Source organism: Benincasa hispida, chromosome 6, assembly GCF_027475165.1.
Source record: "Benincasa hispida cultivar pf3 chromosome 6, pf3_genome.v1.1, whole genome shotgun sequence".
Taxonomy (NCBI): Eukaryota; Viridiplantae; Streptophyta; class Magnoliopsida; order Cucurbitales; family Cucurbitaceae; genus Benincasa; species Benincasa hispida.
The window spans coordinates 27,289,887-27,316,147 of NC_143483.1; the positions used below are offsets into that span (position 1 = coordinate 27,289,887).

Below are 26,261 nucleotides of genomic sequence, written 5' to 3' on the forward strand. Positions count from 1 at the left end.
TAAGAATCTCCAAACCCTTGATCGCATCCTTTGTATCCCAAAGCATTCAGCTTCGATAAGAGACCCTACGAAATCACGAACCACCCAACCTACGTCATCACGACCTAAGTGGTTGTTCCAAAAAGCATTAGTAAGTATTAAAAAGGAGGCAATAATCTTCAACACATGAATAAGATAACTTGGGCCATGTTTACCAAATCGTAATGAAAATTGGTGTAATTGGAGGTGTAATTAGAATGAGATTTCATTGATGGATGAATTGTAATAGACTTGAATTGCAAACACAATTGGATTGTTTTTTATCGTGTTTACCTAGAATTATGAATCTGTCACATTTTACTTTTACTGTTACTGTTACCGTTACTCTTTGACCCTAACAGTAATAATAACCATAATAGTAATGGTAAAGGTAACAATAAATATGACAAATTCATAATTGTTACATTAACAATCTTTGTAACAGTAATGACAACGACAACGGTAAAGGTAGTGGATCCCACATAATTTTCAACCGCAATTAGATTGAACATCTTTTATTTTTCAATTAGATTACACGATTTGATTACAAATTTCAAGGCGACCACATCTCATTACGATTACGAAAAACATATAAATAACAACAAAAGTAATCAATTGGAGTTTACTTTTTACATTATCATTGATGAATTACTTTTTTTTTTCTTGAAAAATCATTGATGGGTTACTAATTTTTTTTACCATATCCCAAAATTTAGAGGTATTGTCGATAATTTAGCCAAATATCTACTCAATCACCCTGTTAAATTCAATTCACATGAATCACGTTCATCAATGGATACGTCAATGAAAAATAATATAAATGGTCAAAATGCATAAATAAGTAGACTACCTACCACCTGCACCTTTCTTATCTGCTCTCCCAATAAATGAAAAACAAATAAATTAATATTAAAAAAAATTAGCACGAGAGCCTTCCAAAATCATTTCCTTCTTCCACTTTCTTCTTCATTCTTCTTCCACCTGTCTCCATCTCAGAGCTTCCATTAAGCAGCATCGAATTACACAGCTACCTGAACAGAAGGAAGCTCACTTCACTTCTGGTAGCCATGGTTGGAGGAGGAGGAGGAAGATGCTTTCTCCCTCTTCAATGTTTCGGGTCCCGGAAGTCCGAACCCGAACCCGATCGCGACCCGGTCCTGCTCGTATCCGGCATTGGGGGCTCCATTCTTCACGCCAAGAACAAGAAATTGTTCGGCTTACAGACCCGTGTATGGGTCCGGATCTTCTTGTCCGACCTAATGTTTCGCGAGAAGGTCATTTCAGTCTACAATCCCGATACAGGTCCTTACTTATTTCTTTCAATTCAATCCTAATTGTCTGTGTGTTCATTTCATAGCTTTTAGTTTTGGGCGTTTGATTGCTGCTATGGAAGTGATGGAATCTTGATGGTGTTAGATTTGATTATTCCATGTGCACGTGTTTTGGGGTTTTTTATTTGTAGGATACGTATAGTTTGAAAGCTCTTTTTTCTTCTTTTTATAAAAAGGGAAAGTGTTTTTAATGTGTTTTAAGTTATTTTGTGGCACTTAATCCTTTCCAAAAGTGATTCTATTCATCATACTTTTTTATTCTACTTTTATTAAAAGTGTTTTTATTAATCAAATTTTGTTTTGTTGCACTCTAGTCAAAAGTAAGTGATTTTATTAATCACAATTTTTTTATTTCACAAGGTTGTTGGTAAACGCTTTCTTCTTTCTTCTTTTAGAATCATCTCTTATATGTTTTAAAATCAATATGTTTTTTTCTAAGAAAAAAATAAATTAATGCATAAAAAATGGAACTTGCATATTATATTGAAATATCGACTGGAAAATAAAGCAAGATACTTCCCAATGTTTCGAGATACTCTCTTCAGAACACTTAAGACTAACCCCCTAATTGTATTCAAGAAAGTTTACGAAATGATTTTAAAACTTGGGATTTGAAATCTTACTAATGATTTTAAATTAATTACTTTCTTTGGAACGAGAAAGATTTAAAATGGATGTATTTAAAATTAATTATTTGGATGGTAACTGAAAAAGAAAAAAAATGTTAAGAATTTACTAATATAGACTTTTAACTATGATGTCTAATTGGAATTTAGAATCTGACAAGGTTTACTAAGTAATTCCTATGAAATCCTGCAAAATCCGAACATTCTAATCAGAATTTTTTTAGAGTAAAAATGGGATTTGAAATCATTTCAGATTTTAAAATCATTCTCTTTTCTACTGTAACAAACAATGGAATTCATTTCAGGACTTGAATTGCAGGGTTATCTTTTCACCCGATAATGTTTCATTTCAGGACTTGATCTCGAAGACGATGATTGGCATTGCCCAACATGATAGGGGCCTCTATTTCATTTCTGAAGATACTACCTCTAGTAGTTTGTTTAGGACTAGTTTGTTAGCGTCATTTTCAATTTCTAAAAAAGGCTTTGTTATGGCATTTCCGCCTTGGGTCATCTGAACTTTCAATATATGAACTATTTGTTTCCCCATTTATTTTATAATGTGGATATTTCCTCCTTGTCTTGTGATGTCTGTATACGTGCAAAACAACCCAGGGTTACCTTTTCTTCTCAACCCTATAAACCTTCTCAACCTTTCCATTTGGTTCATAGTGATGTTTGGGGCCCATCGAACATTACTACCTTATCCGGCAAGTGGTGGTTTGTCACCTTTATTGACGACCACACCCGTCTTACATGGGTGTTTCTTCTTGCTGACAAGTCAGAAGTTTCCTTTCTTTTTCAACAGTTCTATACTACGGTCGAAACACAGTTCAATACTAAGATTGCTATCCTTTTGAGTGATAATGGGTGGGAGTTTGTTAATAACACTCTTCGTGAGTTCTTGAATTCAAAAGGAATTATCCATCAAAACTCATGTGCCTATACTCCTTAGCAAAACGGAGTAGCTGAACGAAAAAATCGCCACCTTATAGAAGTTGCTCGATCTCTCATGCTTCCTGCGTCCCTTCCCTCGTACCTTTGGGGAGACGCTGTTTTCACTGTGGCTCACCTCATCAATCGTATGCCATCCCGTGTTCTTAAGTTCCAAACACCTCTTGAGTGCTTTAAAGAATCTTTCATGTCCATGCGTCTCTTTCTGGATGTCCCTCTTCGTGTGTTGGTGTACTGCCTTTGTTCATAACCATGGTCCTTACCAACCAAAATTTGCTCCTCGTGCTCAGAAGTATGTTTTTGTTGGGTATCCTCTTCACCAGGGCTATAAGTGTTTTCATCCATCTTCAAAGAAGTATTTTGTCACTATGGATGTAACGTTCCTTGAGGATCAACCTTTTTTCCCGTTAGTCCTCTTCAAGGGGAGAACACTAGTGAAGAGGCTAACTCATCTACCTACTCTATTCCTATAAACTTCGAGCCTACTCCTAATACAAACGACCCTGTCCTTCCTGAGTCTGACCCGGTCCTTCTTACAAAACAAGTACCCTGGATAACATATTGCAGGAAGAATCTTTAGAAAGGAAATAGCGGCTCCTGTTGCTCCACCGGGAACTGCCTAAGAATCGGAACCGGTACCTGTTCAGGTTCAAGTGCCCTCTGTTTCTAATGATGCTTCTTGAAGTAAAGATGAGTGTGTTGAAGGTGATATAGCTGAAAGTGGTGAAATTAATGAGATTACTCCAGACGAAGTCAAAACTACAAGGGTGTAATGAGTCACAGGAGAGTGAGGTCTTACCACAAATGAGCAAGCATGATTACCATCCTTGTATTAATGAGGAGTTGGGAAAAACAGGAGATTATGATGCCACCCTTGATATATCAATTGCCCTACGGAAAGGGACTAGATCGTGTACCAAACATTCCATGCATAGTTTTCTGTCTTACAGTAACTTATCATCTGGGTTTAAAGCCTTCACTACCAACTTGGATATTGTGAAAATATCGACCAGTGTGCATGTGACCATGGAAATCCCCGAGTGGGGAGCTGCTGTCATGGAAGAAATGAAAGCTCTTGAAACAAATAAGACATGGGATCTTGTTACTCTTCCTAAGGGTCACAAAACAGTTGGGTGCAAATGGGTGTTCACTGTCAAGTATAAGTCTGACGAGACTCTTGATAGATACAAGGCCAGACTAGTTGTTAAAGGGTTCACTCAGACATATGGGATTGATTGCTTAGAGACTTTCCCTCCTGTAGCGAAGCTGAACACGATTCAGGTTCTTCTCTCAGTTGTTGTTAACAGAGACGGGCCCTTCCATCAACTTGATGTAAAAAATGCTTTCCTGAATGGTGAGTTAGAAGAAGAGGTCTATATAAGCCCTCCTCCTGGGTTTGAAGTACAATTTGACAATCGTTTTTGTAAACTTAGGAAGTCCTTATATGGCTTAAAGCAGTCCTCGAGAGTGTGGTTCGGCAGATTCACTACCTTTGTTAAGTCCCAAGGTTTTGTTAAAGAGTATTCCGATCATACTCTGTTTACAAAGAAATCCGGATCGGGAAAGATTGTTGTTCTGATTGTGTACGTCGATGATATCGTTTTGTCAGGAGACGATATAGCAGAGATTGTCAGATTAAAGCAGAGAATGGCAGATGAGTTTGAGATCAAAGATCTTGGTAGTTTGAGATATTTCTTGGTATGGAGGTAGCGAGGTCGAAGGATGGAATACCCGTTTCTCAACGGAAATACATTCTGGACTTTTTGAGGGAAATAGGGATGACTGGATGTAAACCTATTGATACTTCCATTGAAGTCAATACTAAGCTCGGAGATTCTGTTGAAGGGGTTCCAGTAAATAAAGAGAGGTACCAACGTCTCGTAGGGAAATTGATTTACCTATCTCATACTAGACCAGACATATCCTACACTGTCAGCATGGTCAGTCAGTTTATGCAGGCTCTGTACGAGAAACATATGAAGGCTATTACTCGGATTCTAAGGTATTTGAAGTCTACTCCTAGAAAGGGCTTAATGTTCAGAAAACATGACGAGATGCATTGAAGCTTATACTGACTCAGATTGGGCAGGATCCGGTATAGATAGAAAATCAACTTCAGGATATTGTACCTTTGTGTGGGGTAATCTTGTTATCTGGCGATAAGAAACAAGGTGTGGTTGCTCGAAGTAGTGCTGAGGCAAAATATAGGGCTATGAGTCTGGGGTTATGCGAAGAGATATGGTTGAAGAAAGTTTTGTCTGATCTTCACCAGGACAGTCATGGTCTCATGAAACTTTATTGTGATAATAAGGCAACTATTAGTATTGCCAACAATCCTGTGCAACATAATAGAACCAAACATGTGGAGATTGACAGACACCTTATTAAAGAGAAACTAGACAGTGGCAGCATTTGTATTCCCTACTTCCTTTGAGTCAACAGGTTGCTGATATTCTCACCAAAGGGCTACTAAGACAGAGCTTCGACACTTGTGGTAGCAAGTTCTGTCTTACTGATATTTATGTCCTAACATGAGGGGGAGTGTTGAAATAAGATGTATTTGCCCTAAGGGCATTTTAGTCTTTTTACTTGTTCCTACTATATTTAGGATTTTGCTAGGTCTATTTATATTTGAGTCTGTGGTGTTTTGTAGTGTGACAAAATTAATAAAAATTCTCCTATCGTGATTTTTTCTCCCTGGCTTAGGATTTTCTACGTAAACTTGGTGTTCATCTTCTTTCCTTTATTTTTCAATAGAAAGACTTAAGGTTTCGTGGAAAATTGCGGTTCAGGCTTTCCTTTGGAAGTTTGGAAGGAAAGGAGTAGGAGGTTTTTTCGAAGATACGTCTTAAGACTCTTACCCTTGCTTTTTTATTAAATGATTTCATTGATGGAATGGAATTATCCAAAGAGAGAAAAATGGGTCCCATTCAAAGAGAATACAAAAGTTGTCTCCATTTTGCAACAAGGAAATTTAACCTATGACTTCATGACTTTTGAGGGTTGTAAAGATCCAAATGATTGGGAAGAGTTCTTCGCTAGTTTCTCTGTGGGGAGGGGGTTTTTCACCCCTCCGCCTCTAGGCTGTACTCCTTTTGTGATTAGTTAATACACTTTCTTTGTTTCTTGTAAAAGAAAGATATTGTATTTATTTGTTTATTATTATTTATTTTTTGGTTTAAATCCTATTTTGGTTCTTGAACATTGAATATTATTCTGTTTTAGTTCTTGAACTTTTAAAAATGTCTGTCTAACCCTGAAGCCTAAACTTTTTAAAAATACTTACTTTGGTTCGTGCTATTGAAATTCTGTTAACTTCTTAAAAATATGGTCAGATGGCTTGTATTTCTGGATGACTAAGCTACTAAATAAGTTAACCACGCTAAAAAAAATCAGCAGTTTCAATCTTGAATAAGGTGGTAAAGTGATTTTGTATAGGATAACTTGAAAATCATCTTTTGTTCAAGATTTTGGTCGTTCACTATTTTGGCACGTTCGTAGTTGACATTTTACTTCATCTTCATCTTACCCAACACATCTAGAGCCCAAAAATACACGTCGCTTCACATTTTTGTTTAATAAAAATTTAACTGTAGGGACTAAAATAAACACTTTTTAAAAATTCAAGGACTAAAGCGAACGTTTCTAAAATTTTAGGGACCAAAACAGAACAAGATTCAAAGTTTAGGGATCGAAATAGGATTTATTTATTTATTATTATTTTTTTTTTGAAATCAAATATCAACTTGTTTGATAACGATTTTTTTTTTTTTTTTTTTTTTTGAAAATTATTATCCATAATTTCTTAACGGTGATTTTTACCTCTTTTAATTAAACATTTGAATTCTTATCTACATTTAAAAAACAAAAGCAACATTTTTCTTTTTTAGTTTTCAAAACTTGGATTGGATTTTGAAAATATTTTTAGAAATGGATAACAAAATAAAGAAACTTATAAATGGAAGTATTACTTATAGAATTAGTTCTAGAAACAAAGAACCAAAAACTGAAAATCAAATGGGCTTAATCTTTCACTGTGGTTATTATTTCCTTCCATATGCTGTCCTGGATTTCTTTAGGTGATGCGTGAGTCTTCTTGGTTGCCTCAAGCGCAGAAAGAAAGAATGCAGCTTACTTCCATGTTTCTGTAATTTATTTGGTTTAGGAGGTTATTATTTCTGTCTTCACTAATCCTCGCTGATTCAGTGCTTGATCAGTAGGGAGAAAGCTTTCTCCTTGTATTTCAGATCCAAGTTAATGACTCTTTTCTTAATACAAAAAGGAGTTTTAAACACTATTTTGGTCCCCATACTTCTATTTTTGGTTCATTTTGGTCCCAATACTTTCAAATTTTGTTCAATTTAGTACTTATACTTTTTAAACCACTATTAGGACCACATACTTCTTAAAAAGAACTATTTTGTCCCTTGCAAAATTTTAATACAAATTTTCGTAGGTAATGAAAATCCATTACATGTCAAGAAGTGTATTAAGGGATAGCGTAATATCGAGGTTGTGATTTGAGAAAAATGAGATAAAGAAGAAAAAAAAGAAAGGACTAAAATGATCATTTCTTAATAAAGTATAAGAATCAAAACGGACATTTGAAAATTACACAACTAAAATGGACGAAGGCCGAAAATACTAGAACCAAAATGAACAAAATTTAAAACTACAAAGAACAAGAGGATATGAAGCTACTCTCTAATGGGCTATAATAAAGAAATAAGGGTGGTTGCAAAAACAATTACTGAGCAGATCCAACTAGACGCGTAAACCAGAACCAAACATACTACTCTTCTGTTTTTATCTAGCATGCCAAAAAATTTATTCTCCTTCCAATTCTCTCAAAAGAAAACTAGAATAAGAACCATTAGTGGATTGGAACTTCCTAGCTTTAGGACGGAGACCAGATGTGGTGGCAGATTGAAACAATCGATGCCTAAACATCATGTTCAAGAAAAGTTCAAAAGGGGAGGGATGGATTTTAGGCAGAAGGATTGAACCTAAACTGAAAGACTTTTCCCTGAACGAGGAAATCGTGACTGATTTCTATCATCAACATGATGTTTAGGCAAAATGAGGGTAGGTTAAGATTGTTGAAATAGAAGAGAGAAACGACACAAGGAGTTTACGTGGAAAACAACTCTAATTCAGGGAAGAAAAACCACAATAGAAAAGGCCTTATTATTTTAATGTCATACGTACAATAGACCCCAACCTCAGATATAAATAGGATAAGGTGAAACCCTAATTTAGAAAATATAGTGTAAATTACAAAAAAATGCCCTTAGGGCTAATTCAACGTATTTCAACAAAGACCTATCTAATTGGTATTGAGCGGCACCCATCTGTAATCCTTGACCATTTTAGGATCTTTTCTTTGTGGATAAAAGAAAAGGCTCTTGAATCTCATGAGGGCCTTTTTGGGGGAAGGGATGCAGGAAGGTAGCCTGATTTGGTTAGTTGTACTCTCTATTAGATGGTTTGATTTAAGAGTTGAGAACATTATTAAATGAACGATAGAAGAGGATCCAAACAGCTACAGAGACAATTGAATTTGGAATCTACATCCATCATGGACGTTTTCAGTTACATCTATATTCAATGTACTGATGGCTGATGGGGGACGAGTCTTTGAAAGGTGACATTACGAAGGCTTTTTAAGAAAAGGAAGAATTAGAGAAAAATAAGTTTTTTTTTTTTTAACTTGGACCCCCAACCCTCTATCACAAGAGGATTTACATAGAAAACATACATTTAAGCAAGGTATCCGGGATTTTCCTTAAACCTACTTGGTATAATTCTTTAAAGAAGCTAAAGATTTATTCTTCCATCGTGCACCTAGCGCTAGCGGGAAATGTTAGGCATCATTAGTGTTAGAATTGGGCTGCATTTGGATTAATGATAAGTTGGTCAGAAGCAATATGGACCAGTAGCTAGGTGGACATGTAATTTTGGAGGAATGGAAAAAATCTTTTGGCCAAGTGCAATAATGGCTCTTATTTGGGGTATATGGTTGGATAGCAACAATAAAGTCTTTAATGGAAATGCATGTAGTTGGGTCGATGTTTCTAATCTTACTAAATATGTGCGCTCTTCTTGGTGTTCCATTTCTAGTTCTTTTTATAATTACTCACCATTTGTTATCAATTCAAACCGGAGAGAGTTTTTGTAATTCTCCATGGGAGGAATAGGAGGAGTATACTTTTGTTGATCTTTTCATGATATCAATGAAAAGTGTCTCCTATATTGAAGAATATTTGCTTTCTCATCTGGTTCTCTTATTGATGGATATCCCTTATTTGGCTAAGCTCTAGAAGTTGAAAGTTTTTAAGAAGAGTATGCACTTTACTTAGCTGGCAGTGTATGGGAGGGTTAACACAGTTGTTTATTTTGACATCGTGTACAGCTGGTGCATTTTTGTGCAAGAATATTCATAGGAGGACTTGTTGGGGTTTTGTGCTTTTTAATCTTAATGTACGTGGCTTTTTGGGATGCTTTCAAAGTAAATTTGGCTCCTTGTTAGAGGATCAGGGACGCTTTTATTGAGCTATTTCCTTATTCACCATTCTTGTGGAGGGGGAGGTCTTTTAGGATAAAGTTGCTTTGTGGGAGCAGGTTTGGAGTGCCTGCACGCTATAATGCTTCCTTGTGGCAGCTATATCTCTGTATGTAGTCCTCCCTTTTTTTTTTTTAAATTTATTTTTGCAAATGGGAAGCGTTACCTCCACTTCAGGCCTTTTTTTTTTTTTTTTTTGGTAGTTGTGCACTTTCTTGAAAAATGGAAAACCTTCCAATTTCAATCAGGATGGGTTTTCCAAGCGCATGGGACAGAGAAGATTTTAAAGTGGTTTTTTGCCATGTCGATTATTAGGTTAGTAATACACACTTTCAAGACCTTTTAATTTAATATATACCAACAATATGTCCATATAAACTGTTGGAAGAAGGAAACTTCTCCATGTTTTGTTCTTGAGTTTGCAATCTTTTCTGGATTTCCTTAATGAACATCACAGAATTTTTGATTTTTCAGGCTATACTGAATGCATGGATGATAACGTTGAAATTTTGGTCCCTGATGATGATGATGGCCTGTATGCGATTGATATTTTAGATCCATCTTCGGTAAGATAAAATGATAATTTCTACTTATGGATTGCTAATCAAATTACATCGAGGCCTTTATAACTTATTCTAATAGGAATGCTATTGGGAAATAATTAGAATATTAAAGGGCATATTAGTAATTAGTTAAAGATTTTGTTTTTTCATACCTCTCTGTCTATGTGTGCATGAATTATTCCTGAGTTTTCCTTTTACTGTTCCAGATGGTAAAATGCCTTCATGTGGATGATGTATATCACTTTCATGATATGATTGATATGCTTGTTGGATGTGGGTACAAGAAGGGAACCACATTGTTTGGTTTTGGTTATGACTTCCGGCAGAGTAATCGGTAGACCATTCCTCCTCTATGATTCTTTTGTAATTGCAAGTAGCCTAAGGCTGTTTTAGGTACTGCAAATTTGCAAGTACATGCATGAGTGAAAATTGATGTAGGAGCATTGATTGTTCTTGGTGACAGAATTGGCAAGGCTATGGATGGTCTTAAAGCGAAGTTGGAAACTGCCAGTAAATCTTCTGGTGGTAGAAAAGTGAATTTAATATCTCATTCTATGGGTGGGCTGCTAGTTTCGTGTTTCATGTCACTCCATAATGATGTGCGCATGTACCTCTTATTGACTAGTTGAAACTTTGCATTGATGCGATGAACTCGTTTTATGGATTCGGCCTGATGTGATTATTGTTGATTGGCAGACCTTTTCCAGATATGTAAATAAGTGGATCTCTATAGGTTGCCCTTTCCAAGGTAATTCAGACCCATTGCTTCATCTTTCCCTTCATCCATCGCTGAAATCTAAATTTGGTTCAATCATTAAAACTGTTCCATCTGTGAACAAATTCCTTCAATCATGTAGTCACCTACGTGAACGTGAACACACCCTTGTAAGCTAGTTTCTCATTGAAAATAAACATTAATTAGTTTCATTCCAAAAATGAAGGGAGATACGAACAAAAAGGAAGGAGATTAAGCATCTCCTTCTGAACAATTACAAATGGGAGCTAGAAGAGGTTCAAAATAAAATTGATAACAAAAGAAGAAAAATTTTCAAAACATTTGTATGAGTTAGAACATAGAGAATCTATATGCTGTATTTTCTCTTTATTGAACATTAATAATAGTTAATATGTTATCTGCCTCCGTCCCTATGTTATTCTAAAGTTTGTTATGAAGCAAGCTGTGATATTCATTCTAAAAATGATTGACAGGTGCACCAGGATGCATCAATGATTGTCTGTTGACTGGATTGCAATTTGTTGAAGGCTTTGAAAGCCAATTTTTTGTATCTAGATGGACATTTCACCAGCTGGTAACTTTCCTCTATCAGTGTCTAGGTGGTTTAGTTACACCTAAAATAGGAACTATTAGTGTCATTCATTTATCATATCTACCATCTGGTTAGAACAATGATGACTAGGGTTGCTTTCTTCTTTAATTGAAAATTTTCATAATAATTATAATACACAAACTTCAATTAGAAGGACAAAAGGAGAATACAAATAGGATCTTCGTTTATTTGGTGTTGGAAATAGGGTTTATATCTATGCACCAACTTGAGGGGAGTGTTGGAAATAGGGTTTTTAACCTAGGGGCATTTATGTAATTGTGTAAGACCCCTAGGGCTTCCTACTGTCTATTTATACAGTGAGTCCCTGTGTATTTAGTGTATCAGTTTTAATAAGAAAAGACTTTATATCGTAGTTTTTCTCCCTGCACTAGGGTTTCCACGTAATCCTGTTGTTTTCTCTTCCCTCTTCTCTTTTTTAACATGGTATCAGAGTGCGGTGACGAAAACCTAGTTGTTATGAAAGAGAATCAACCTCAATCCTCCTCTGTTGATAGGTCTTCAAGTTTCGACATGAGAACGGCAATCCGGGCAGCGGTAAAGGAATGTTTTAAGGATGCCCTACCGGAATTAATATCTGCCGTTCAGGTACAATCCTTGGAAAATTGTCCTCAGTCAACCAGGTATCACTATTCCGAAACAAGCCAGAATCCGATCGGAGCAGGAGTCGGCTGCGAGGAACCTTCGATTCACGATCGGAGCTATCACGATCAGGGCAGAGTCGGCGGCGGTCACGACAGATTCGGCGGTCTCGGACGTGAGGAACAAGCTGGCCGTGAGGAGGTATTGACCGTCGATCGGAATTATCAGGGCAGAGGAAGCAGTATCGGGGGCGAGGAGCAGAGGGGGGAGGATCAGATTAGGGTTAGTACCGGTCTGGAGCAAACCGGACCGGTTCGGGTTGAACCAAAGCAGACCAGCCACCGGTATTTTGATTTTAATTTCGACCCGAGGCAGAACATTGTGTTTCAGTCCGACCCGAGATCCCTTCATTTTAAACCGCGATCCGAGAGCTCATCTGTCCGACCCGAAAGCACTTCTACCTAGTCTTTTGCACCAGCCGATCCATTTTCAGCCCATTCAGCCCGACCTGGTGATCCGGTTTCCTTCAATAGCTGAACCGATGGTTTTTTCACATCCAACAATCGAGGTCTCGAGCAACCAGTACCTGTTCCGATAAATTGTGGTTCAGCTCGTTACCCAGACGATGTAAGACAACGGTCGGCTTACCTGCAACAGCAGATTTCTGATCTGGATACGATGTTCGGTGCAAATCCTCAACCGGTTTATTCAGAAAATCCGGTAAACTCATTACCTATAGTGCCTAACGTTTCCTACTTATCTGGTTCGATGGATAATTCTGCAGGATTTATTGTTGGAGAAAAATTAAATGGCTAGAACTATTTTTCTTGGTCTTAATCAATCCGGATGGCTTTGGAAAGGCGCCACAAGTTTGGATATTTGACAGGTGAAATTCCAAAGCCGGCCCCAAGTGATCCACTAGAACGAATTTAGAAAGGAAAAGATTCGTTGCTACGTTCTGTCTTGGTGAACAGTATGGAACCCCAGATAGGAAGACCGTTACTGTATGCTGCCACAACCAAGGATATTTGGGAGGCGGCACAAGATCTATATTCTAAACGACAGAATGCCTCTCGGCTATGTACACTCCATAAACAGGTTCATGAATCCAAACAAGGGTTTATGGATGTTACCTCTTATTTTAACAAACTGTTGATGCTGTGGCAGGAAATGGACTTGTGTAGAGAAATTGTCTGGAATTGTCCACAGAATGGGGCCCAATATTTGAAGATTGAGGAAGCAGATTGTGTTTATGTGTTTTTAGCTGGATTAAATCCAAAGTTTGATGGGGTTCGTAGTCGGATCTTGAGCCAGCGTCCGATTCCTTCACTTCGAGAAGTCTGTTCTGAAATACGGCTGGAAGAAGATCGGTTGTGTGCCATGAATAATACCACCTCAACTACTGATGCAGCTGCTTTTGTTGCGAAGCTGTCCGGTATTGATGGTGATAAGAAACCTCCTCCCGTTTGTGAACATTGTAAAAGCTTTGGCATACGAAGGATCAATGTTGGAAATTACACGGGAAGCCCCCAAATAGCAGACGACGACAGTCTCATGAAAAATCTAATACTAGTCGTGCCCTGGCAAGTGATTCAGTAGATGACCAAACTCAGAAGAAATCTCCTGGTGACGGTAAACACAGTTCAAGTACCGTTGGGGTTAGTGCAATTGCACAGTCAGGTAATTTTCCTTCTTTTGGCCTAATTAGTGTGAATGGTAAGAAACCATGGATTGTGGATTCAGGGGCTACTAATCATCTTACGAGTTCCTCAGAGTTATTTATATCATATAATCTGTGTGCTGGTAATGAGAGGATTCGAATTGCAGACGGGTCTTTTGCCCCTGTTACAGGAAAGGGCAATATCTCTCCATTTCATGGTTTAATTCTACGTGATACCTTATTTGGGGTATGGGGTCCCTCACCGTATTGTTCACCAAAGATCCGACTACGAACCCCATCAAAGTTTGAAGTCTGTTCTGATTATTTGGGGTATGGTTTTCTCTTGTTCATAGTGATGTATGGGGTCCCTCACCGGTTACTACTTCCACGGGAAAACGGTGGTTTGTCACGTTTATAGATGATCACACCCGTCTCACCTGGGTTTTCCTGCTCACTGATAAATCTGAAGTGTCCTCTGTTTTCCAACAGTTTTACACAACTGTCGAAACTCAATTTAAAACAAAGATTGGGATTTTAAGAAGTGATAATGGGCGAGAGTTCTTTAATGCCTCTTTCAGAGAATTTCTCGACTCTAAAAGTATTGTTCACCAGAGTTCGTGTACTTACACTCTACAACAAAATGGAGTAGCTAAGTGTAAAAATCGGCATCTGGTTGAAGTAGCCCGATCTCTTATGTTATCCGCCACCCTTCCATCATACCTTTGAGGAGATGCAGTTCTTACTGCTGCTCATCTCATTAATCGGATGCTCCCTGGTATTCTTAATCTTCATACCCCTTTAGAGTTGCTTAAAGAGTCTTTTCCTACTACTCGGTTGATCTCTGATGTTTCTCTTCGGGTTTTTGGTTGTGTTGCGTTTGTTCACTCCCATGGTCCAAACCGCACGAAATTTTCTCCTCGTACTCATAAGTGTGTCTTTGTTGGATATCCACTCCATCAACGTGGATATAAGTGCTATCATCCGTCATCTCGAAAGTACTATGTCTCTATGGATGTCACCTTTTTTGAGGATCAGTCGTTCTTTCCCGTTAGTCATCTTCAGGGGGAGAACATAAATGAAGAAGAGACTAACTGGGCCTCTTATGCTATTCCTTTAGAGTCAGCGCCTATTCAAATCTTGTCTAAACCTAATCCTGATCATGGTAGTCTGGTTCTTCCTATCAATCAAGTTCCTTGGAAAACGTGCTATAGGAAGAATCTTAGGAAGGAAGCAGTGTCACCTGTTGAACCAGAATTGTTGGCTCCAGTGTAGGAGTCAGACCTGTCATCAGGTCCAAGTACGTGTATTCCTAATGATGATGATTTATGTATGGAGGATGATGAAGGCAGGCATGACAAGGGGGAAGGAAGCAGTGATACTAAGAGAGTAATAGAAAGGGAAATTGTAGAGGATGGAATGATCGAAGTTACGGAGGATGAAATAGTCCGTGCTAATGATGATGTAGAAGTTACTACTGAAGTTTCTGATACACAGATAGTAAATCATGGTGAGAAGCCTGAAGAGGTGAAAGAACGTGATGCGTCACTTGATCTTCCTATAGCCCTGAGGAAAGGTACCCGTTCATGTACTAAATATCCTATGCGTAGTTACATGATGTATAATAATCTGACATCCGAGTTCAAGGCTTTTACTACTAGCTTGGACACTGAAGTGGTTCCAGATAACATAAGTGTTGCAATGAAAAAACCAGAATGGCGGTCTGCTGTTATGGAAGAAATAAGAGCTCTGGAAAAGAATAAAACTGGGAACCGGTGACTTTGCCTGAAGGGCACAAAACAGTAGGATGTAAATGAGTGTTTACTATAAAGTACAAGTCAGATGGGACGATTGACCGATACAAGGCTAGACTTGTTGCAAGAGGTTTCACCCAAACATATGGAGTGGATTATTCTGAGACGTTTTCACCTGTGGTTAAACTTAACACGATCTGAGTGCTTCTGTCAGTAGCTGTGAATAAAGATTGGCCCCTACACCAACTTGATGTTAAAAATGCTTTTTTGAACGGGGAACTTGAGGAGGAAGTCTATATGAGTCCCCCTCCCGGGTTTGAGAGTCAATTTAAAAATATAGTGGGTAGATTGAGGAAATCACTATACGGACTGAAACAGTCTCCAAGGGTCTGGCTTGACAGGTTCACGACGTTTGTGAAAGCACAGGGATATGTTCAAGGACATTCCGATCACACTTTTTTTCTAAGAAGATCAACATCAGGGAAAATTGTTGTTCTTATTGTTTATGTTGATGATATTGTTTTATCTGGGGATGATGATGTAGAAGTCACAAGACTAAAAACAGAGATGACTAAAGAATTTGAAATTAAAGACCTTGGGAAGCTAAGATACTTTTCGGGAATGGAAGTGGCTCGCTCAAAAGAGGGTATATCAGTTTCTCAACGAAAATATATATTGGACTTGCTAAAGGAAACAGGTATGACTGGGTGTAAACCTGTTGACACACCAGTAGAATACAATGCAAAAATCGGTGATAAGAATGATGGAATTCTTGTTAATAAAGAAAGGTATTAGCGGTTAGTTGGGAAGTTGATATACTTGTCTCACGCAAGACCAGATATTTCTTATGCAGTAAGTGTTGTGAGTCAGTTCATGCAAGCTCCTTGTGAAGATCATATGATAGCAGTTGAACGTATTCTTTGGTATCTGAAAGGAAATCCGGGTAAATGTCTAATGTTCAGGAAAACTGATAAACGATCTATTGAAGCTTACACTGATTCTGACTGGGCAGGGTCTGTTGTTGACAGAAGATCTATGTCTGGATATTGTATGTTTGTCTGGGGAAATCTAGTCACCTGGAGAAGTAAAAAACAAGGAGTTGTTGCTAGAAGTAGTGCTGAGGCAGAGTATCGGGCCATGAGTCTAGGAATTTGTGAAGAAATCTGGTTGAAGAAAGTATTATCAGATCTCCAGCAAGATAATGAGCTTCCAATGAAATTATTTTGTGATAATAAAGCTGCCATCAGTATTGCAAACAACCCAGTTCAACATGACAGAACTAAACACGTGGAGATAGACAGACACTACGTTAAGGAGAGGTTGGATAGTGGAAACATATGCATCCCTTATATTCCTTCGAATCAACAAGTTGCTGATGTTCTTACAAAATGGTTATTGAGACACAATTTTAATTATTGTGTAAGCAAGTTGGGGCTTGTTGATATTTATGCACCAATTTAAGGGGAGTGTTGGAAATAGGGTTTTTAACCTAGGGGCATTTATGTAATTGTGTAAGATCCCTAGGGCTTCCTACTATCTATTTATACAGTGAGTCCCTGTATATTTAGTGTATCAGTTTTAATAAGAAAAGACTTTATATCGTAGTTTTTCTCCCTGCACTAGGGTTTCCACGTAATCCTGTTGTTTTCTCTTCCCTCTTCTCTTTTTTAATAGTTGGAATAACAAATAAATCATGATTACAAAAGATTGTAGTCTGTAGAAATGGTAGAAGTGAGCTAAATTGTTTCTTCCCTATCTTTCTCTCTCCTAAAACAAATTCAGGAATTTTTCTTCCCAAATCAACTGAAGGTTGCTTGTGACTCCAGTCATTCAAATGTGCATGGCATGCTCTCAAGTTAAAGGAAAAAGGACAAATCTCTAATTTCTTCATTTTGTCTCCACTGGCAACTTCTTTTGAAATATTTTTCTGACTTCTTGGTGACTTCCTTGTGTAAAACTCTTAGGTTTGAGAAAGAATCAGAATCCTTTATTCATTCACCAAAGATATGAATATATACAAGTGTACAAAGCATAGAAAAGGAAAATATCATAAAATATTTACAAGAATGGAAAATCCTAATTATAGAATAACACTCCCCCTCAAGTTGGAGCATATATGTTAATCATGCCCAATTTGTTACATAGATAATCTATACGTCTTCCATCCAATGCTTTCGTGAAGATATCTCCTAATTGTTCTCCAGTCTTCACATATCCTGTAGATACCAACCCTTGTTGAATTTTCTCACGTACAAAATGGCAATCAACTTCAATATGTTTAGTCCCTTCATGAAATACTGGATTAGACGCAATATGAAGTGCTGCTTGATTATCACACCACAACTTTGTCGGTGTGGTGATTTCAAATCCCAACTCAACAAGAAGTTCATATATCCAAATCAATTCACACACAGATTGTGCCATTACTCTATATTCTGATTCTGCACTTGAACGTGACACCACATTTTGCTTCTTACTCTTCCAAGAAATCAAATTACCACCAACAAAAACACAATACCCTGAGGTTGATCTTCTGTCTTCTTTAGATCCTGCCCAATCAGCGTCTGAGAAACATTCAATATTCGTATGACCATAATCCTTATATAATAAACCATGCCCGGGAGCAGCCTTCAAATAACAAAGAATCTATTCCAATGCAGCCCAATGATCAACTGTAGGGCATGACATGTACTGACTCACAATACTTACTGAATAGGCTATGTCGGGTCGAGTCACTGTAAGGTAATTAAGTTTTCCGACTAACCTATATCTTTCAGGATCTTTTAGCAATTCTCCATCTTTTGTGAGCTGTAAGTTGGGCATCATTGGGGTACTACATGGCTTAGCCCCTAGCTTTCCTGTTTCAGTCAACAAGTCAAGTACATATTTTCTCTGTGATAATAGAATTCCTTTCTTGCTTTTTATTACCTCAATTCCTAAGAAGTATTTCAACATACCCAAATCTTTTGTATGGAATTGACTATGAAGAAAGGTCTTTAGAGACTGGATATCTGAAGCATCATCACCAGTAATCACAATACCATGAAGAAATGTATTTTTAATATCAAGCTGATGTAAAGGCCAATGATTGATTGAAGCTAATGAAATAAACAACCTCACAGATGCCATTTTTGCTACAGGAGAAAAAGTATCAGCATAGTCAATGCCATAAGTTTGTGCGTAGCCTTTCGCTACGAGGCGCGCTTTTAACCGAGCAACAGAACCATCAGGATTGACTTTAACTGCAAACACCCATTTGTAACCGATAGCCTTCTTTCCTGCAGGGAGAGAAACTAAATCCCAAGTACAATTATCATCTAAGGCAGTCATCTCCTCCATTGCGGCACACCAACCAGGATGAGACAAAGCCTCATGAACAGTTTTTGGGAGGGATACAGACTCTAAGGATGCAATGAATGAACATGTGGAAGGTGACAAATGGTTATATGAAACAAAAGAGGAAATAGGATGAGTACAAGTACGTTTACCTTTACGAAGAGCAATAGGAAGATCATCATCCTTTCTGGATCCAATGACGAAGAAGACTCTGGTACAAGGCATGGAACTGGAGGAGGTTGTCGTCGAGTATAGACCTTAACGATGAGAGGAAGAGATGAATCAGGAAGAGTAGAGGTAGCCACAAGAAGAGATGAATCAGGAAGAGGATCGGAAGGAGAAATAACTGTGTAGACAAGGAAATCATCCTTTAATTCCTTATGCTCCCCCTAACTCTTATTCGAAGAGAAAGACGGTGATGAGAAAAATGGGGTATTTTCAAAAAAACGTGATATCAGGAGAGACTAAATATTTATTAAGACTAGGACAATAACATCGATACTCTTTTTGGACACGGGAATAACCAAGGAAAATACATTTTAAGGACTTTGGATCCAGCTTGGTATGCTGAGGCCGAACATCCCGAACAAAGCAGGTACAACCAAATATTCTGGGTTGAATGGGAAACAAATGTTGCTTGGGGCATAAAGTACGAAAAGGTATCTCACCCTTAAGAATGGAAGAGGGCATGTGATTTATTAAGAAACAAGCTGTGGAAACAGCATCAGCCCAAAAGGATTTTGGAACATGCATTTGAAACATCAAAGCTCTAGTTGTCTCAAGGAGATGACGATTCTTTCGTTCTGCAACCCCATTTTGAGATGGAGTATCAACACAAGAAGATTGATGAAGAATGCCATGGGCATCTAAATAAGACTTGAGTGCATGAGAGAAATATTCCTTAGCATTATCACTCCGTAGGATTTTAAGAATACCACTAAACTGAGTTTGAATTTCGGCATGGAAGTTACGAAAATGAGAAAGTAACTCAGAACGACTTTTCATTAAATATAACCACGTAACACGAGAATAGTCATCGACAAATGTAACAAAATACCTAAATCCTCCTTTGGACTCAACAGGACAGGGACCCCAAACATCAAAATGGACTAATTCTAAAGGAGCACTAGCTCGTTTATTGACTCGAGGATACGAACTCAAACGATGAAATTTAGCAAACTGACATGACTCACAATCGAAAGAAAACAAATGTTGAAGTTGTGGATGAAGACTCTTCAACACAGAGATAGACGGATGACCCAAACGACAATGCTCTTCAAAGGGAGACGACACGCTAGAGCATGTGATGGCCGTAGGTGTTTGTGGTTCAAAGATGTAAAGACCTCCAACTTCCCGCCCTTTACCAATAGTCTGTTTCGTCGTAAGATCTTGAAATAAGCAATAACCAGGAAAAAAGGAGACACGACAATGAAGATCACGAGTGAGTTTACTTACCGAAATCAAATTAAACGAGAAATTTGGTAAATTTAAAACTGATGACAAAGAAATTGATTCAGTGAGATGGACGGTTCCTGATCCTAAAACAGGAGTGGAGGTTCCATCAGCTATAGTGACATTAGGTGACGAGGTAGATGTACAAAGGGTAGAGAATAAACTGGGGTTACTTGACATATGGTCTGTAGCGCCAGAGTCAATGACCCATTTTGACGTGGAGGAAAGAAGGCATTTAGAAATGTTACCTGTCTCTGCGATGGTCGTAATGGGAGTAGAAGATGATGCCCTCAATGACTCTTGATACTGCTGAAATTTAGCAAACTCCCCTGCAGAAATCGTAATTGACTTGTCAAGATTATCAGGAGTAGAGGCGACATGTGCAGAAGGTGATGGCATCCTCTGACCCTTATTCAGCAATCTTTTGCATTCACGTTTCGTATGGCCAGGTTTATGACAATAATAGCAAACAACACCTCTTGGATTTGATCTCCATGAATAGTAGTTGGATCCATTCAACTTGTGTTCAGTTGCTTTTGACATCATAGGAACAATCTCAGACATTACTGGTTTCTTATCAGCCATTACCTCAAAAAGTAGACACCGGACAGCAAAGAATCAAACCCTAATTTACCGAAGAGATGTCTACACAAGCAATGGGTATATCTATATATCCCAAACAAACACACCACCAAGAAGAGCCAACAATACTGAGGAAACCTCACTGAAGACGGACGAAAAACGGCGGCGCACGCGCCTACACGTGCCGGTGCGTGGATGGACAGCAGGCTGGAACAGGCGGTGCGTGAGGCTCACGCGCTGGTCAGATGGCAATCGGACTTTGGGGGTTTTGTAGATCGGCAGCTGGGCTTCTCTTTGGAATGGGCGGTGTCGAAAAAACAGCCTTTTTTTTTTCCGCCGGCGGCGACTAACGACGGCGAACGAACCGAAGACGGTGACTGTGAGTAAACTCACCTCTCCACAAAACCCTAAACGTATCACAAATAGGTTCTAAATTCTCAAACCCTAAGGTTCACAAAAACCTTAAGTTTATTTAGAGAGCTCTCATACCATGTAAAACTCTTAGGTTTGAGAAAGAATCAGAATCCTTTATTCATTCACCAAAGATATGAATATATACAAGTGTACAAAACATAGAAAAGGAAAATATCACAAAATATTTACGAGAATGGAAAATCCTAATTATAGAATAATACAAAGTGTTATTATTTCAGAAGTCTCTGAAATAATATAGGAGACTTCTGAAATAAGATGTTGTGTAGTTGTCTTTTAGAAGTCTTCCTTAAAGCAACCAAGGATACTTTATGGAGAGTAGATTTAGGAAGGAATAAGAAACCTTGTCATGAACTTGATTGGAAGATTTGTGAGTTTTGTGCTTTAGTATACTTTTATGTTTCTTGTGGAGTATCTTAGCCAGGAAATTTTATAATATCTCTTCCTATTTTCATCAATGCCACTTGAAGAGTACTTTTTGTAGTCTTCAAGCTGGATATCTTATCAACCATTTTTTCATGCACATCTTCGTTTCTCTTTAATGGTATTATGCTTTTTGTTATCAAAGAAAAGAAGTGACGATGACACAACTTTTTTGTGGGTGATATATATATATATATATATCATTGTCAAAGGTCTACCAATTATTTTTATGTGCAGGTGGTTGAATGTCCTTCAATTTATGAGATGCTGGCAAATCTAGGATTCAATTGGCGTGCACAACCACAGATCCAAGTTTGGCTAAAGAGTTCTATAGATGGGAAAACTTCTGTTGATTTGAAGTCGTATGGCCCAACTGACAGTATTGCTTTATTCGAAGAAGCATTAAGAAATAACGAGGTACTATACTTCACATTGATTTCTGATAATTTTGTTATACAATTGATTTTGGGCAATTGAAGAGGGATAACTTCTGATGGTTTAAAGTCATCTGGCCCAAGTTAAAGTATTACTTTCTATATGCCAAAATATTAAGAAATATTGAGCTGCTATGGTTATGATTAGTGCTCAAAATCATTTCCCATCCAAAATAATTATGCTTGGGAGTGAACTTGACAAGAAAAAGAATTGTTAGGGGTAACATAAAAGTTGCATTCATATTGGTATCAAAAGAAAAAGAAAAAAAATTAATAAAGATGCATCCAGTCGTTTCATGGAACTTTTTCTCTGGCGTCTGGAGGTTGGTAACTTCCTGGTAACTTAACCTTCACAGATTAACCTAAAAGGATAACAAATAGTATTAAATTTGACCCTTTATATATATATATATCGAAAATAGCAGTTTGACCTAGGCGCATTATGCACCTCGGGTTTCCCATTGTCTATTTATTTGAACAGTACCCTTGTATTCAGTGTATCAAAAACAATAATAAAAAATTAGTCTCTATCGTGGTTTTTTCTCCCTTTCTAGGGTTTTCCATGTAAATTTTGGGTTCTCTTTTCTACTCTCTTTTTCATTATGGTATCAGAGCATGGCGACGAAATCCTAGCCGTCATCAATGAGAATCAATCGGAGTCTTCCTTCAGCAGCCTCCATTGGAATCGGTGGAGCCACTAATGTCGATATCACTGCAGCAATACAGGCAGCCGTCGACTGGTATCTCCAAACCGCGCTGCCCCAACTTCTTCAGCCGATGCCTGTTCTAGCCGCCGCATTCCATCCGACGCTTATTCCAGCCACCGTGTGTTCCAGCCTACAGGTCCAACGCTCGAATCTGACTAGTCGATCACGACTGGATCCAGCCGCTCGCAGCCGATCGACTTAGTCCAACAATCGACGACCCTTCCAGTCGTAACCGAGTCCTCTCGTGCATAGACGACGTCTCTTCCTTTCGCGGCTGGTCCTCGTGCATAGCAGCAATCAACCTTCAATCTGACGATCGGCATCGGTTCTCTGCATCTGGGCCGAGGAGCTTCTGTCGAACAAAACTTCCCAGCCACGCCAAGCAACAGCGGCGCGGCTCATGGCCCGAACGAACTTCAATGTCGTTTCGCCCATCTCCAATAGCAGATGCAGATTTCGGAACTGTTCTTGGCACAAACCCACAAACAGTCCAACCAGAATTCTTTGTCAACCTACCGATGTATTCTGACAATCCAGTAAACTCTTTCCCTGTTTTACCCACTACAAACATTTTGTCTGGATCAATGGGAAATCCAGGGTTCATTACTAGAGATAAACTGAATGGCCAGAACTATTTTTCCTGGTCTCAATCAATCAGAATGGCTCTGGAAGGATGCCATAAATTTGGGTACTTGATGGAAGAGATATCGAAGCCTGAATCGGTTGACCCTTAAGCATGTATTTGGAAATGAGAAGATTCGTTGTTGCGTTCTGTTCTAATTAACAGTATGGAACCCTAGATTGGCAGGCTGTTACTCTATGCTACAACCGCCAAAGACATTTGGGATGCTATGTAGAAGCTATATTAAAAAATGCAGAATGCGTCTCGGCTATATACATTATGCAAGCAGGCCCATGAATGCAAGCAGGGGACCATGGACATGACGTCCTACTTTAATATATTGTCCCTATTATGGCAAGAGATGGGCTTGTGTCGAGAAATTGTCTGGAATTGCGCGCATGACATGGTTCAGTATTCAAAGATTGAGGAAGCTGATTGTGTCTATGACTTCCTAGTTGGGTTAAATTCGAAATTCAATGTTGTTCGGAGTTGGATATTGAGCCAACATCCTATACCTTCTCTCATGGAGGTATGTTTAGAGATACGTTTGGAAGAGGACAGGTCAAGTGCAAATCCAGTAATCACAACTGATGTTGCTGCTTTTCCTACGAAGTCGTTTGGGTCTGATGGCGATAAGAAACCCCCTTCTATCTGTGAGCACTGCAAAAAGCCATGACATACAAAAGACCAGTGTTGGAAGCTGCATGGGAAACCTCCCAATAGCAGACAACGTCAGTCACATGACAAGTCAAATCCTAGACGTGCTTTTGTGAGTGACTCGAAAAATGAAAATCCCCAGCATCAATCTCCAACGAATGGTAAAAATAATTTAAGTGCAGTTGGAGTTAGTGCTATTGTGCAGGTATGGTTCAGTCCTTTGGCCTTGTTAGTATTAATGGTAAAAAACCCTGGATTGTTGACTCAGGAGCTACAGATCATCTAACTGGCTCATCTGATAAATATATTTCATACTGTCCGAGCGCTGGTAATGTAAGGATTAGAATTGCAGATAAGTCATTTGCCCCTGTTGCAGGAAAAAACCATCGCTCTCCATTCGAGGGTTTAGTGTTGCGTGATGTGTTGCATGTTCCTAAGATTTCGTATAATTTATTGTCTGTCAATAAAATTACAAGAGATCTGAGTTGTCAGGCTATTTTCTCATCTGACTCTGTTTTATTTCAGGATCTGAGCTCGGGACGATGATTGGCACTGGTCGGCACGATAGGGGGCTCTACTTCCTGACTGATGATACTTCCTCTAAGGATGGTTATAGGACCAATTTCATTTCTTTAAATTTTTTTACTTCTGAGAATGATTTTATGTTATGGCATTATCGCCTTGGGCATCCCAATTTTCAATACATGAAATATCTGTTTCCACATTTGTTTCACAATATTAATATATCTTCCTTGAATTGTGATGTGTGTACCCGGGCCAAACAGAGTCGTGTCTCTTTTTACTCTCAGCCTCACAAACCATCCAGACCCTTCACCCTAGTCCACAATGATGTCTGGGGTCCCTTACCAACCACCATCTCTACAGATAAACGCTGGTTTGTCACCTTTATTGACGACCACACTCGGCTTACTTGGGTCTTCCTTCTTACTGATAAGTTCGAGGTGTCATCTGTATTCCAGCAATTCTATGCCACTGTGGAAACTCAATTTAACACGAAAATTGAAATTTTGGGAAGTGACAATGGACGTGAGTTTTGTAACACCTCTTTCTGGGACTTCCTTGCTTCTAAGGGGATTATCCACCAAAGCTCTTATACCTACACTCCTCAACAGAATGGAGTGGTCGAACGGAAAAATCGTCATTTGGTGGAAGTCGCTCATTCCCTTATGCTGTCCACCTCCCTTTCGTCCAACCTATGGGGGGATGCTATCCTTAATGCTGCCCACCTAATCAATCGCATGCCTTCTCGCATTCTAAACTTCCATAATCCACTAGATTGTTTCAAAGAGTTGTATCTATTGAAATAGAAGAAAAGAAGATGACACAAGGAGTTTACGTAGAAAACCCTAATTCAGGGAAGAAAAACCACGGTAGAAAAGGACTTATTATTTAATGTCATATGTACAATAGACCCAACCTCAGATATAAATAGAATGAGGTGAAACCCTAATTTAGCAAATATAGTATAAATTACAAAAATGCCCTTAGGGCTAATTCAATGTATTTCAATAGTATCCAACCACCCGTCTGATCAGATGTCCCACTCTGAGTTTTTGGTTGTGTTGCCTTTGTTCCCATGGTCCAAATCGCACGAAGTTTATCCCTCGTGCTCAAAAATGTGTCTTTATTGGGTATCCTCTTCACCAACGTGGGTATAAATGTTACCACCCATCTTCTTGAAAATATTTCGTTTCATGGATGTTACCTTTTTCGAGGATCAGCCGTTCTTCCCTATTAGTCATCTTCAGGGGGAAAATCCTTATGGAGAGACTAATTGGTCCACATATGCAGTTCCCATAGAGTTGTCTCCTGCACCTGAACATCATAGTCCTATTCTTCCTACCAATCAAGTCCTGCTGATAACATACTATAAGAAGAATATAAGGAAGGAAACAGTGCCGCCTATCGTATCTTTGGCTCCGGTCCATGAGTCTGACCCAGCTTCAGCTCCAGGTATGTGTATTCCTGACACTAATGATATTGGTACTTGTGCTGAGACTGACACTTGCAGAGAGGATAAAGGCAAAGAAGGTATTAATAGTACTGCCAAGGAAACCATGGTAGATGGAGAGACAGTTGAAAATAATAGTGTCGAGGCAACAACCCTAGAGAACGAAAGTGGTACTAGGGAAGATGTTGGTGTGGAAGGTCCTTTTGAAGGTGAACCCTTGGAGTAGACAACCGATTATAGTGGGAAATTAG

General features: G+C 38.5%; 1 protein-coding gene across 4 annotated transcripts in view; it reads left to right on the forward strand.

The window, feature by feature from the left end:
* Positions 1-914: 914 nt before the first annotated feature.
* The window catches only part of LCAT3 (lecithin:cholesterol acyltransferase 3), a 32,531-nt gene continuing 7,184 nt past the window's right edge, over positions 915-26,261 (forward strand). Inside the window, exons 1-9 of one of the 4 annotated variants that reach the window (XM_039033895.2) lie at positions 8,292-8,573; positions 9,342-9,600; positions 9,695-9,806; positions 9,966-10,057; positions 10,261-10,388; positions 10,518-10,653; positions 10,751-10,802; positions 11,264-11,364; positions 21,856-22,035. In XM_039033895.2, the coding sequence (XP_038889823.1) occupies positions 9,980-10,057; positions 10,261-10,388; positions 10,518-10,653; positions 10,751-10,802; positions 11,264-11,364; positions 21,856-22,035 (675 nt within the window). In that variant the 5' untranslated portion in view covers positions 8,292-8,573; positions 9,342-9,600; positions 9,695-9,806; positions 9,966-9,979. Of the gene's footprint in view, positions 1,321-8,291; positions 8,574-9,341; positions 9,601-9,694; positions 9,807-9,965; positions 10,058-10,260; positions 10,389-10,517; positions 10,654-10,750; positions 10,803-11,263; positions 11,365-21,855; positions 22,036-26,261 lie in introns of those variants that run through there. The other 3 variants (XM_039033896.2, XM_090314583.1, XM_039033897.2) reach the window with 3 other exon arrangements.